Source organism: Lepidochelys kempii, chromosome 4 (genome assembly GCF_965140285.1).
Source record: "Lepidochelys kempii isolate rLepKem1 chromosome 4, rLepKem1.hap1, whole genome shotgun sequence".
NCBI classification, from domain to species: domain Eukaryota; kingdom Metazoa; phylum Chordata; order Testudines; family Cheloniidae; genus Lepidochelys; species Lepidochelys kempii.
Window position 1 is genome coordinate 79,726,204 of NC_136383.1, and position 13,917 is coordinate 79,740,120.

Consider the following 13,917-nt stretch of genomic DNA (forward strand, 5'->3'; position numbering starts at 1 on the left):
AAATATTAAGCCTTATTTATTGAGAGATCAGATACAGATTTTAAAGTGGTAGTGGCAGGTTCTACCCTGCCATAAGGGACCCTCCTGTAAGAGATGAGAGGGTAGCCAGCCTTCATCTCTGTCCTTACTCTCTGCTGAGAATTTTATCAAGGGGCATTATCTGGTACCATTTGTAGCCAGGGTTTTGCAATTTGGACAGCAGCCTACTGGGTATGGAAATGAACCCAACCAAACATTTGAAATGGCAGTCCTGACCTACTGAATCAATGAAGAACTAACAGATTCCTTATATTTGATTACCAACAGTGTAAGCCTTCTAGCCCCTTACTAAACAGTTATTTCATAGAGTCATTTTAAATTGACTTTTCTTTCAATTACTAATTTAAATCTCTGATTTTTAAAGTTAATATTTTCTTTAACACAATATCTTAAAATGTTCACTGAATAATGCTATTACCATTCTTACTTCTTCTGCACCCTTTAGTCTCTATGGCTCTAATCTCACACCATTCAAGTCAATGGGAGTTTTACCATTCACTGCAATAGTTGTAGGATCAAGCCCTATAAAATAAGCTTTTGTTGGTATAAGAGATATTTCACTGATTAGGATTCACTGAAAACAGGGAGCCACTAGATTCCCTTATATTTTAAAATACACCAACACCACTCCTTGCTCTTAAGAACTTGTATTGCAGCTATCATTGTTTTAGCCAAGATGGACTTTAGAAACAAAGCTAAATCAATTTAAAATAAAAAAAATTAGATCAGTGCTCAGCAAATCAAGGCACCACGTGGTTTTCCCCTCATCTCTGAAAAACAATGCTAATGTAGTACGTCTGTTACTATCCCAGCCAGTGCTAGCCCAAGAGACCTGAAAAGGTTATAAAATAGAATTTTTTCTCCCCCTCACCATGTAAGATTAAGTAGATTTCAGATATTGGATTTAACATAAAAGTAGATGAAAACAAGTGAAAGTTTTGTAATCTTCCAGCATTACTGCGCCTTCCTGTTTGCAAAGCCTTACACTGATGAGTAAGACTCTTCCCTTTAGGAACAGGGTCTACAGATTTCTGAAGAATTTCTAAAGCACAAACTGTAGACAGCGGAAGCATGCACTGCATCACTGACATTTGGAAAACAAACAACAAAACAGAAGCCGTATAAAAGATTGGTGCTGCTTAGTGGCTTAAAATGAATGGCGTTAATTCAACTTCCAGCACAGTAAGTGAGCACTAAAACTAGTCTGGGCACTTTCTTTTTTCAAAAATTCAGTATATGTTCTTCTAAAGCCATTCCGGAGTGGGGAAGGGAGAAATCACAAGTAAAATTGAGTATCTAGCGCCATAAAGTTCAGTTTAAATGAAAGTTGAAGCTGCTACTTTCCCTTGTCTTTCCCTTGTTGCTCTTTGGATCTGTGTAGGCTTCAGTTTCAACATCCATTGAACTCCAAATAGCTGACCGTTGTGCCTCAACAGCTGTTCAAGTGTATTTATATTATGACTTCTCTAATTTCGTTCTTATTAGAACCACACTATTATTTTGCAGAGCAGAGAAAGAACAGAAGGTGCATTTGAGGACAGCTCCTTTTTGTTCCTCTTCATGGACTAATTTCTAATTTTCTTCCATTGTTAAAGTGGCATTAATTGGCTCTATACTTGTCAGTTAGTTGTAAGTAACGGATAAACCCCAGAGTTCTTTCATCTATGACGAACACTTAACGGAACTTTGCTAATTATTTTTGTGAGTAGGAGCCACGTGAAGCTCAATGAAAGAAAGCTGAGAAGATAAACAGCAGCATGAGCAAAAAGGACAGTTTGAATATCACAAGGAACCATTATTTACAGTGCCTTCTATAGTTTCTTTTATTACTGTAGCACCTAGGACCCCATTGTGCTAGGTAGGCGCTGTACATACACAGAACAAAAAGACAGTTCTTCCCCCAAGAGCCTACAATCTAAGTAAATGCTTTGATCATAGTTATCCTACTTCATGTCATTAGCACTATTGCTTGTGCCATGCAAATGGGCACATCTGAGTAACAATCCAAGCAGCGCTATAAACAATGGGATTTTAGCATCCAGGACGAGCAAGCATATTTGCACCCCCTCCTGTTTCTACCCCACTTTCTTTCTCTGTCCCATTTTTCCACCCCCGTGGCTTTGCGCCCTGGGCATCTGCCCCACCCCGGTTATGGGCCTGAGTCCAAGAGCCTGATATTCTTCCCTAGTGAGGGAAAAGTTACAACAGCAACTTCTCCATGTGGCAGGATTTCTAATGCTGGGAACTGCTGCCTGGATCTACACCTGACCTTGGGCTAGATCTGGACTCCTATCACAAGGTTGCCTTTAGACATGGTTTTTTTATTATATTACCAGATTAAAGGAAAGCCTAAATATTTTATTTTAGAAAAACAACCATGAAGCACAAAGCCCTAGGAAGTATCCCCCTTTGCTCCAGCCTCTGGAGGTTCTGCCTGCAGCTCAGCTTCTGAGCTCCTGCCGTATTCCACATTCCAGGAGACTTTGTCCTGCTGCAATTGCATTCTGTTGATCTTTTAACTTCGGACAAATGGGCTAGTGTGTTAACAAGAGCACTCTCAGCACTGTTCCTGCTGCCCTGTAGATGTAATCACCAAGGCTAATAGTGACAAACAACAGCCTTAAAAATCTACAGCCCTCTATTTGACATCTGTTGCCTCTCCAGCCTACCCAAAATGCTGCTGCTAAAATCATCTTCCACCCCTTCCACTTCACCCGCATCACCTCAAGTCCTTTCACTAGTTTCCTATCTATTCCTTAGCAAATGTCAAACTCTTCATCCTTACCTTCAGGGCTCTAAACATCTCCACTCCTTCCTACATCTCAGTTTCTATCTTCTTGCACACCACATTTTGGTTGCCCCTCTCTAATGATCCCCTGTCTCCTCCTCATGACCTTGTGCCCTTTTCAGGGTGGCCTCAGCAGCTGGGACTGCCTCCTTCTTGTGTATCAAGCAATCTAACTTTCCTTCAGAAAATACTTCTTCAAAACTCAGTCTTCAGCTGGCTTTCCAACACTTCTCTGCTCTAGCACGATCTACTCCTGCTCTATCTACTAGAAAAAGTAAATAAAAAAGTACCTTACCTACCTTGTCTTGCTCATAAAGCAATGCAGCATTTACAAGAAAGCCAGATTGTATAAAAACACTCTCCCAACACCTGCTTCTCAATGCCATAATCTCTCCTGACCTTCCCTACCCTCTAACCATCACAGAGTATTGTCATCAGGTTATCTACAGTAGAACCTCAGCGTTACAAACACCTTAGGAATGGAGGGTGTTCGTAACTCTGAACAAAATGTTATGGGCTGCTCTTTCAAAAGTTCTCAACTGAATATTGCAGAATAACATTTCAAAGCTGTATTAAGTCAGAAAAAAAGTTTTAAACCATTTTAATTTAAATAAAACAAGCATGGAGACAGTTACCTTGTCAATTTTTTAAAAAAATTTCCCTTTATTTTTTTAGTAGTTTACATTTAACACAGTACTGAACTGTACAGTATTTGCTTTTTTTCTTTTGTCTCTGCTGCCTGATCGCATACGTCCGGTTCCAAAGAGATGTGTGGGTGACTGGTCAGGTCGTAACTCCGATGTTTGTAGTTCCGAGGGTCTACTGTACCTACTTTAGACTGTCAGCATCTCAGGACAGGGACTCTGAGTTATGTGTTTATAAAGAGCAATGCACATTAACTGTACTGTAAAAATAAGGATTCTTACATATCAACAGTCAGCGTCAGTGCAAGCTTCCTTCCACTGCTCTCCTCACCCAATATACTGTAACTGTTCTGGATGGTATCACTTCCAAAGCTGAGAGGGTGGCTCTGACTAGGTCCATTCACGTTTCTCCAAGGCTTCCAAATGAGCAAATCGATGCAAATTGTGATGGCCATTTATCTGTCAGGAACTGGGCTGAGCAAACTAGCTCATTTCATGCAGGCCACCTAACAAGTGCCAAATGGTAATGACTTTTAATCATGACCAAACAGAGACACATTTAAAATGGCAACCTATGTGTTTATCCCATTACTTTACAGAATGTGAACTGATTCAGGGACTAGATGGTAAAGTACCTGTATGATGGTGTTTTAAGGTCTCTGATTTATAGCCGGGGCTGGTCCCATTATAAGACCTTGTTTCAGTTGCACATTGCTAGATTTTAACCATTCAGGCTGAAATTTCCCATGACAGGAGTTGGTCTCTGGCTGAATCTTTTTGGAAACTTGCAGCCAAAATGTCTCAGCCATTTCTGAGAATGGGGCTCAGGAAAATACATGTTTTTTCAGTGTTAAAAGATATGACAACCTTTTCTTTGGAAACCTTTAGCAATCTCCTGTTTTGGCACAGGGATTTGAAATTTGGCAGGTGGTGGCCTTTGTGTCAGGGATGGACCGTGTGCGGTCTCTGTAAAAAAATCCACCAACATTTGGCGAAGTTATAAACCTTTGGGGGTGGGGGGAGGGGAAAACACAGTTTGAACAATACTCAGAGACTTGTTAGAGCTTAACAGCTAAAATCTTTGAAGATTTCATCTTCCCTGAGCATGCTCAAGCCTCTCACAGCTCGCTAATGCTGACCAGACTGCAGCTGCACTATCCTCAGAGCTTCTGAAGATGCTCCCACCAATCAAGGGCTGTAGGGGACTTTTCTTATAATTGCTGCTCAAGGCCAGGGATGGGCTAGGCAGAAGAACCCAGAGCAGGGAACCTCTTAGTCCTATGCACTCAGTGACCTCCGCCCTTCCTGGCACCTCAGCTACATGCAGGAAGAAGGCATTTGATTGAAATGCAGAGGGCCAAGAGCCAATATTCCTGACTCATCATTCCTCTGCTGTCAACAGTGAAATCCACTGGTAAAAAAAGTGTCCCATCCCCCTCTGGTGCTGGTCCACATAAAGGATAACAAGCTGCTGCCATCAGTTACTGCATTAGCTCAAGTGACAGAGTCTATGAGGTGAATCTAAAGGTTCCAACCCTGCTGATGACCCATGTCAGTGTCAATATGATGCCACATGATGGAATCTCCTGAGGAGGGGTGGGGGTATCTGCTTTTAAAGCAAAGGAAATTATATAGAAAAAGCTATGTTAAAAGGGACATTATGAAGGCTTCAAAGTCAAACATTTAAAAGTTAGGACATGCCAGAATTAAGGTTGCCTGTGCTGCCATGTGCATATGCGTTATGATACGGTCTTTAATTGCATGATCACATAATACTTTTCCCCCACCTGCTCTAGGGATGAATCAGGGTTGCATACTGAAGAAGACTGTCTGTGGGACCCCTGCAGAAGTTGGAAGATGTGTAGCGAATGAGGCAGGAGATTGTAGGATGGTCCCACAGTTAAGGCAGTTGAATGCGACCTGGAGAACTGGATTCTACCCCTGCTTCTACCACAGAGTGACTAAGTGATGCTAGACAAGTCACTAAAACCAAACTTTTCACAAGTGATCACTAACTGTGTGTTCGTCATTTTCTGGGTGTCTAACTTGAGACCTGGGGTCTGATTTGCTTAAGTGCTGAGCACTCACAGCTGCAACTGAAGTCAATGAGAACTGTGCTGTGAATATCTGAAATGCTATATAATGCTAAACACTCTGAAAAATCTGGGCCTAGGTATCTCAAAATTGGGCAGCCAAAATTAGTGGATACTTTAGACCTTAATCTCTCTATGATTCAGTTTGCCATTTGTAAAATGGAATAATAAACCCCCTCGACTCCAGCATGTGTTGTGAACATAAATTCGTTAATGCTTGTGAAGCATTCAGATGCTATAGCAGTGGTCCCCAACCTTTCTGTGGGAATAGCACATTCCTATTCCCAACAGACTGCGGCGGGCGCCAAACACCCCGCTGCCGAAATGCCGCCGAGAAGCAGCAGTGGAAAGAAGCCTCGCTGCCGAAAAATGGCAACACTTCTTGGCGATATTTCAACGGGCAGTTCTCAGGTGGCCAGGCTCGGCGGTGGCATTTCGGCAGCACGGTGTCCTGCAGGCGCACACAAGTGACCCTGCGGGCGCCACTGCACCCATGGGCATCGGGTTGGGGACCCCTGTGCTATAGTGATGAGGACCACAGAAAAGCCTATGAGGAAATTAATAATTCGGTCTTCAGAGCAGGGTTTGAAAAATGTGCAGTAAACACAGCATGGGGCCACACACCCCGAACAACGAGGAGAAAAAAGTTGCTCATTAAGTGAGCACCGTCCATTCTGTGCACTGAATGAACGAGGGGGGTCCTGTAGAAAAAGAAACCAAAAACTTTCTCTCATAATGCATACATATAAGGAGGCTGCATTAAGGTTGCACAGGCAGTCTGGATTCTGGCATTTCCTAGTTTTTGATGCTTGACTTTGCAACTTTAAAAATGTTCCTTTAACATAGTTTATGCAGACTACTAGTCTGCATAATAAAATAAACTTCCAACTCGTAAGGTACTTTAGGATACATTCCAGCCTATAAGCTTTAGCATGCTGACAATTATGTATTATGATTATATTCACACCGCATTTGGTTTAATGTGTGTCAATACAGACAGATATATACCTGCAGAAGTTAGAAAAATTCTAACATAGCAGCAACATTTGTTCCACATTCCATTAGGAAAAAATAGGTTGACAGAAAAAAGAATATGCCAGACTTATTTTACAAGGATAAAACATTGTGTGACTCAATAGTATCCTCTACTGGTCAGTCATATTTTGTTCTTGCTATTTCAGATAGCAGCCTATAACCTAAACAAAATGATTAAACTTTCCTGCTTACAAAAACAAAAATTAAAAGAAATAGCCAATGGGAAAAGTTTGACATCCATGAAGAATCAACTTGGAAAGAGGTGGTCATTAAAATGTCCACAATAAGAAAGATCTGAGGGCTGTATTAATGACATTTTGAAGATTTATCAGTTCATGTATTTCTATTCAGTTTTATGCTGCTGACATCTAGGGCAGTGGCTCTCAAACTTTCCAGACTACTGTATCCCTTTCAGGAGTCTGATTTGTCTTGTGTACTCCCAAGTTATACCTCACTTAAAAAAAATCAGATATAAAAATACAAAAAAGCGTCAGAGCACTCATTACTGAAAAATTGTTCACTTTCTCATTTTTACCATATAATTATAAAATAAATCAATTGGAATATAAATATTGTACTTTTATTTCAGTGTATAGTATACAGAGCAGTATAAACAAGCCATTGTATGAAATTTTAGTTTGTACTGACTTCACTAGTGCTTTTTACGTAGCCTGTTGTAAAACTAGGCAAATATCTAGATGAGTTGATGTACCCCCTGGAAGACCTCTGCGTACCCCTAGTTGAGGGCCTCTGCTCTAGGGGATAACTCCTGTACAGAACCTCTGCTCTAGGGGATAACTCCTGTACTGTACAAATGAGTATTTGTGGTATTTTTCTTCTTGGGCTAAAAGCAAACATTAGGAACATCTTCAGAAATATTTATCACACGTTAAGGGAGTAATCTATGAAATGGCTAATTGAATTTTGGAGTATGCAAACGTGAAGTCATTCATTTTTGATCCCAAAGATTCTAAAGCAATAGATGGTTGGATAATACTGACAAAGAAAGGTACTTGTGGATTCAAGTTAGCAGTAACAAAGATAGAAGTGTATCACAGGTGGTAAGAGAGACTAACTGGCACAATGTTTAGATAAGAAAAAAGGCAAATTATAACAGTGTATCATGTTATGATTGGGGTCTACCTGGAGCATGGCATCTGGTTTTCAGCACCATGCCTGTCCAGAAAATGTACAAACTCTGGAGGAGATTCTGAGAAGAACTACTAAATTTGTCAAAGATATGGGAACCCCAGCTATAGTGGCAGGCAGAAGAATCTAAGCTTACAACTGAGAAGCTGATAGGGTTAAGGAAATCTTATTGCAATGTACCTAAAAAAAGACCACAAAAACTTGAGTAAGGTCCTATTCCAAATAAGCAACAAAGGAAATTAAGAGACTATGCAAAGTTTAGCTATGTGGTAGTCTGGCACGCTGTAAGATTTATCAACATGATTTTTTCTAGATGACAACGAGCATCACACATCTGTAACTTGTGTTTATTACAATTTAAATTCATACACTACGTGCATAACTTACTTTAAAAAAGCAACCTGACAGAGGTTTGGGTGAATATGGGGATAAGCATAGCCCACGAGAGAGAAGAAGAGTCTTTGGCATCCCGGCAGAATTGGTATTAGGATTGCTTGGTCTGACTACATTTTCTCAGATGTACATGTAGGAGCCTGTTTTGGACTAGTGCTTGTGCTTTACCTCTGATGATGGTATAAGAAACACAATGTGGCAATCCAGAATACAAGTGGCCAAAGGAACATATCACTGATAAATTTGTAGTTTAAACAGCCTATTAAAAAGAAAGATCGCAGGCAAACTGTCATGTAGGATATTTAAATATTTCCATGCCTCAATCACATTCCAGAAAAAAAGAAAATCCCAATTTATTCTTTTTTAAATGGACAACTTGATTCCCTCTATACTGAACTGAATATAACAAGATTATGCAATCTAACTTAAATGTCTATTAAAATTGTAACAAACAAGGTGTAGGGTATATGACCGTAGTTGAGAGATGCTGATGGCCCCCATACACTTGTCATAGGTAGGGCCCTACCAAATTCATGGTCCATTTTGGTCAATTTCACAGTCATAGGATTTTAAAAATGGTAAATTTCAGCTATTTAAATCTGAAATTTCACAGTGTTGTAATTGTAGGTGTCCTGACCCAAAAAGGAGTTGTGGGCATGGGGTCACAAGGTTATTGTAGGGGAGGAGGCTGCATTACTGCTACCCTTACTTCTGCATTGCTGCTGATGGCAACGCTGCCTTCAGAGCTGGGCTCCTGGCCAGCAGCTGCTGCTCTCCAACTGTTCAGCTCTGAAGGCAGCGCTGCCATCAGGAGCAGCACAGAAGTGAGGGAAGCAGTAACGCAACCCCCCCACTACAATAACCTTGTGACCCCCCTACAACTCCCTTTTAGGTCAGGACCCGCAATTTGAGAAACACAGGTCTCCACTGTGAAATCTGTATAGTAAAAAGGAGTTGTGTCTGTGTGTCTGTGTCTGTGTGTGTGTGTGGGGGGGGGGGGGGTCAGAAGGTTATTGTAGGGGGGTTGCGTTACTGCTCCCTTACTTCTGCACTGCAAAACAATGTTAACCGGGACGACTTTAAGTGAGGAGTTACTGTATATAGGTTCAACATAATGGGATAAGCACAGAGCTACAGACATTGAAAATGATGGCAGATTATACAAATAGTTATTTCTGATTCAGTTTAAGTCATACGATTTATTCTTTGTGTATCAATATACTTAATGGGTTTTGTTGTCAGTGTGTAGATATGGTTTCCCCGCCTCTTAAGACCAGGCATGCAGAAAAACTAGTATGTGCCGAGTTAGTTTAGTCTACTTAATCTGCCACCCAGAACTGAGGATACATTAACTAGATTTAAATAGAAGCTGTTTCGCTCAAGTGGAACATTTCTACAGGAAAGAAAAGCCATACGATTTTAAATCCATTTCACATATTTTGACAAAACAAGAGTGTTTTTTTCAGTAAGATGATATATTTTTCTTTCAAATATATGTACATACTGCATGTTCAGATACTATAGAAATGGAGGCCATATAAGTACCTAGGATATTATTTCACACTCCTGCCTAACTACATAAGGCCATCAATTATTTCAACAACATTTATTCTGGCCTTAATATAATAAAAGTTTAAAAAACTAAAGAGAAACTTCAAGTGCTGTCTTATTAGCTTGGCAACCATTTAATAGTGGCCCATCTGATAGCAAGCAGCCTTCCCCTCTATATTGATCCAAAACAATACTTTTTAACCTACCAGATTCTCTCTTTCAATCCTTTGCTGCTCCTTTTGCCTGTTGAGAGCACTATGGTACAACTTGGGCGGCAGGCCAGCAGGTTTCTTCAGAGTGGCACTTTTGTTCCTGGGCTTTGCAGATTGTCTGGACAGTTCTTTTAACAGCCTTTGGTTTTCCCGATCAATTTGTCTTACTTCGTCATTTGTGAAAGAGTAATTTTTCCTTGACCCTGGAGTTGGCTGATCAATGACCAGTTGTTGCTGTTCCTTTTTCTCCAAATGTAGAAAAGCTTTAAAAAAAAAAAAAAAAGCAAAAACACACAGATGAAAGACACCACGTGCAAATAATTTGATATTACTAGGATTTATTTATTAGACCTAAAAAAATAAGTCAGAATTTTTGAACATGTGGGCCTGCAGTTCAGCATTTAGACACCTAAATAAGTGGCCTTATTTTCATTAATGTCAAGCACCATCAACATATTATTTTAATGGGAGATGCCTGGCATCTCTGCAAATCATGCCACTTATTTAGTTAGAAAATGTTAGCCATCATGTTTTCTGCCCCTTCCGGTTTTAAACTGAAGAATCACACTTAGTGGGAGTCACAGGTGCTTAGCACCTTTCAGGCACAGGTCCTAAGCACCTGTGACTCCCACTGACATGGGGCTGAGGGTGTAGGTACTTACCTCTCAGGCTCAGGCGTTAAAGAGCCATCAGTATGCAAATGCACGCAGTATATGCTGTAGATTCTTTAACAAGGCAGAGCAGAGAGAAAAGAAGACTGTGTTATGGACACAAATCAGCAATGTGCAAAGTTGTTTCCTTTTGACTTATCAGCACAAGCTAGGCTCCAGGCAACCAAGAACCTACTGCTCTGTACCTTTACGCACATGCTCCTACACTCCCTTGTCCAGTGATAAAGTATAGTCAGGGAAGACTTTAGCTAAAGGAGCAACTATCTTCACTGTAAAAAGAAAAGGAGTACTTGTGGCACCTTAGAGACTAACCAATTTATTTGAGCATAAGCTTTTGTGAGTTACAGCTCACTTCTTCACTGTAGTTATTGTGGCACCAACAATCATTACAGATGTCACAGTAATGACATATATGCATGTGTGTCTATTGTTAATAGCATGCTACCATAGCACTGAACACAGGTATTTCACGATGATTGGTGGCACAGCAGTGCAGTATCATTTGTGATACTAACATAAGCCTCACAGAAGTTTTCTAGCAGTTGTAAAACAGTTTCAGGAAAGCCAGGGCTAGAAACTACCCCATGGCACCATCAATTAAGGTAAAACGAAGTTTTAGATGTTGACACAGCGTTTGCTCCCAACATGTACAAAGTTCTGTAAAATATCTGCCCCAATTGTGCAATTGCGATAGAATCACATTTTGGATACAGGAGCAGTTGCCTTTGTGAGGAATACAGGAACTAGGAGGAGAAAGTTGAGAACACAGCACTGGAACAAGGAGACAAAATGTATTTCTGAAGATTACTATGAATTTGGTACAGGACTCCCAAACAGGAGAGTTTTACAAGTGATCCTTGTTGGAGAGAGAGAAATAAGCGAATAAATGTATGGCCACTTTAAAACAAATAATAGAGAAAAAGAGATGAACCTGGCCTAGAAGTATTTAAATAGTCAATAAACAAAGAATTAAAATAGTGATATGGCAGCATAGACCAAAAGTCAAGCTTGAAAACACACACAATTCACACCTCAGAGTACTTCAATATGCCAAGGCAGATTCAGCATTTTTAAAATGGGCAATTCCTTGGATGGGAAATATTTGGTTCCAGGTGAAAAGATAATCAGCATTAAAGGCCAAGCCTCTCAAAAGTGATTATTGGATGTCTGGTTTTTGGTGCCATTCCACACAGCTTCAAGGAGCACGATTTTCAGCAAATACTGAGCACCACCTTTGTAAAAAATTGGCTCCTTTAAAGGTATTTCAAGTTAGGTTCTCAAAAACTAAGGCACTCAAAATTCCTAGTCACTTTTGGAAAACTTGACCTGAGCGCTAACACTTGCAATGAGCCAGAAAAGCTTTAATTCAAATACAAACAGTTACCATGGGAACAATTGAATTTGACCAAGCCAGAAGAACCTCCGATAAATGTAAAAACTGAACTGTGGCAACACTAACTGCAGGACAGGTCACATCAGGAAAGACAGTTTAGTCAATTTATCAAGCTAGTATGCAAATTACCATGTAATATATATTACAATGCAAAACTAGTGAAGACCAAGTGTGCACATAACACATTAAAATGCCTTGAAAAACATCTTTGCAACTTAGTACTTCATTTATAAACAGAAGTATAATTATTTACCAAAGTCATTCAAAGATACAAATCTGGGTTCTGACTCATCCAGATAAACCCACAGAAGACAAAAAGGAACAAACTAAGAATACCTATGCTACATGATTCATGTGGAAAAATGAAGTGGCAGTGCTCTTCCTTAACACAACAATATAAAATATATCTCCGTGGGAACACGCAGAGCAAAAGCTGCAGAACATGAAAGTACTTGGAAGAGAGACACTAGTCACTTGGAAAATAGTCTGTAAAAGAGATTTGTTACATATTGTGAATGACAAACGTACACAATTGCCAACTTTATTACTCCAGAGATGTTGAAGACAAATGATCCCCTATAGCCATACTTCTTATGATTTCATAAGGTAGGCAAGGTCAGCACTTGGATAGGATCCAAGAGGGAAAACCAGCTTACTCTGAGAAAAAGTTTTCAACCAATTCCCTAGAATTGTGTTGGGGTCACTAAGCTCTTGGCAATGCAATCTCTCAGAAGAGACTATTCAGCCCCTGAATACTTGTTACTGAAGACCCCACACACTTCTCACACAGGAGGGAAGTGTTACTATTGGTCTACTGTTCAAATTCCACTTTGGTATGTTCAATTCCATCTCTTACCACACTGCTCCAATCACGTGGTACCTCCACCTCCTTGCCCAGAGATTAGCGATTACTGCTCTAGGGTTGCTGGATAGGGGACGCCTCACTGCTGCTGCTTTTTCTGCATCATCTCTCACTGCCACAATGTCTTCGGCCATGTTGCAGGTGTGACGGTGCACCTCATAAGGCTTTGTGGAAATATGTTTATGAATGTACATGACATAACTGGATTATGTTTTATGATACATATACCATGTAACATAGCTCTGTAAAGGTTATGATCTACTGAATCTATTCATCCTATCTGTATGCATGTACCATTTTTGTATTCGAAGTTATGAATACTGGCGGTGTACTTGCTTGATTTTTAAGCAGCCTTAGTAAAGCATTTGGTCAGCTTCTTGAGAAAGGAATGTGCAAATTAAGTGCCCAATCAAGAAACACTTAATGAACAATGGTTCTCGGAAGGCTCCAATCCACGCAAGAAGTCTTCCTGGAGACATTCAAGATAGCATATGTGCAATATCTGCTGTCTGTAAAAACTGAGTCATGCATGGACATGTGACTTGCCCATGTGAATTCAAAAGCTCCATCTTGGAGCTGGACTTTGCATAGGAGAGAGGAGGGGGTCTCCACTCGCAAGAGAAGGTCTATTTAAGCCCGTGGAAGACCCCTCCATTTTGTCTTCAGCTGGCTCAAGAGATAGCCAAAGGATACCTGAAAGAAACTGGAAATGAAGGACAGTAACCCCAGGGGATGTGAGTGATTGCTGGACCCAGATTAGAAGGAGACTAGTCTGTAAAAGGAAGCTTACTGGAACACCTCTGAGGATGAGGTTTTAATCTGTATTCAGTTTTCTTACTGTATTAGGCACAGACTTGGGTGTTCTATTTTATTTTGCTTGGTAATTCACTTTGTTCTGTCTGTTACTACTTGGAACCACTTAAATCCTACTTTCTGTATTTAATGAAATCACTTTTTACTTATTATTGTACCCAAAGTATGTATTAATACCTGGGGGCAGGGGTGGGGGGGGACAACTGTGCATACCTCTCTATCAGTGTTATAAAGAGGGCAAACAATTTATGAGTTTACCCTGTATAACTTTTAT

General features: G+C 40.3%; 1 protein-coding gene across 2 annotated transcripts in view; it reads right to left on the bottom strand.

Annotated features, from left to right (window-relative positions):
* The window catches only part of CFAP97 (cilia and flagella associated protein 97), a 50,426-nt gene that overhangs the window by 6,276 nt on the left and 30,233 nt on the right, over positions 1–13,917 (bottom strand). For both annotated transcript variants that reach the window (XM_073341799.2, XM_073341800.2), the window contains exon 4: positions 9,899–10,167. In XM_073341799.2, the coding sequence (XP_073197900.1) occupies positions 9,899–10,167 (269 nt within the window). The remainder of the gene's footprint in view (positions 1–9,898; positions 10,168–13,917) is intronic.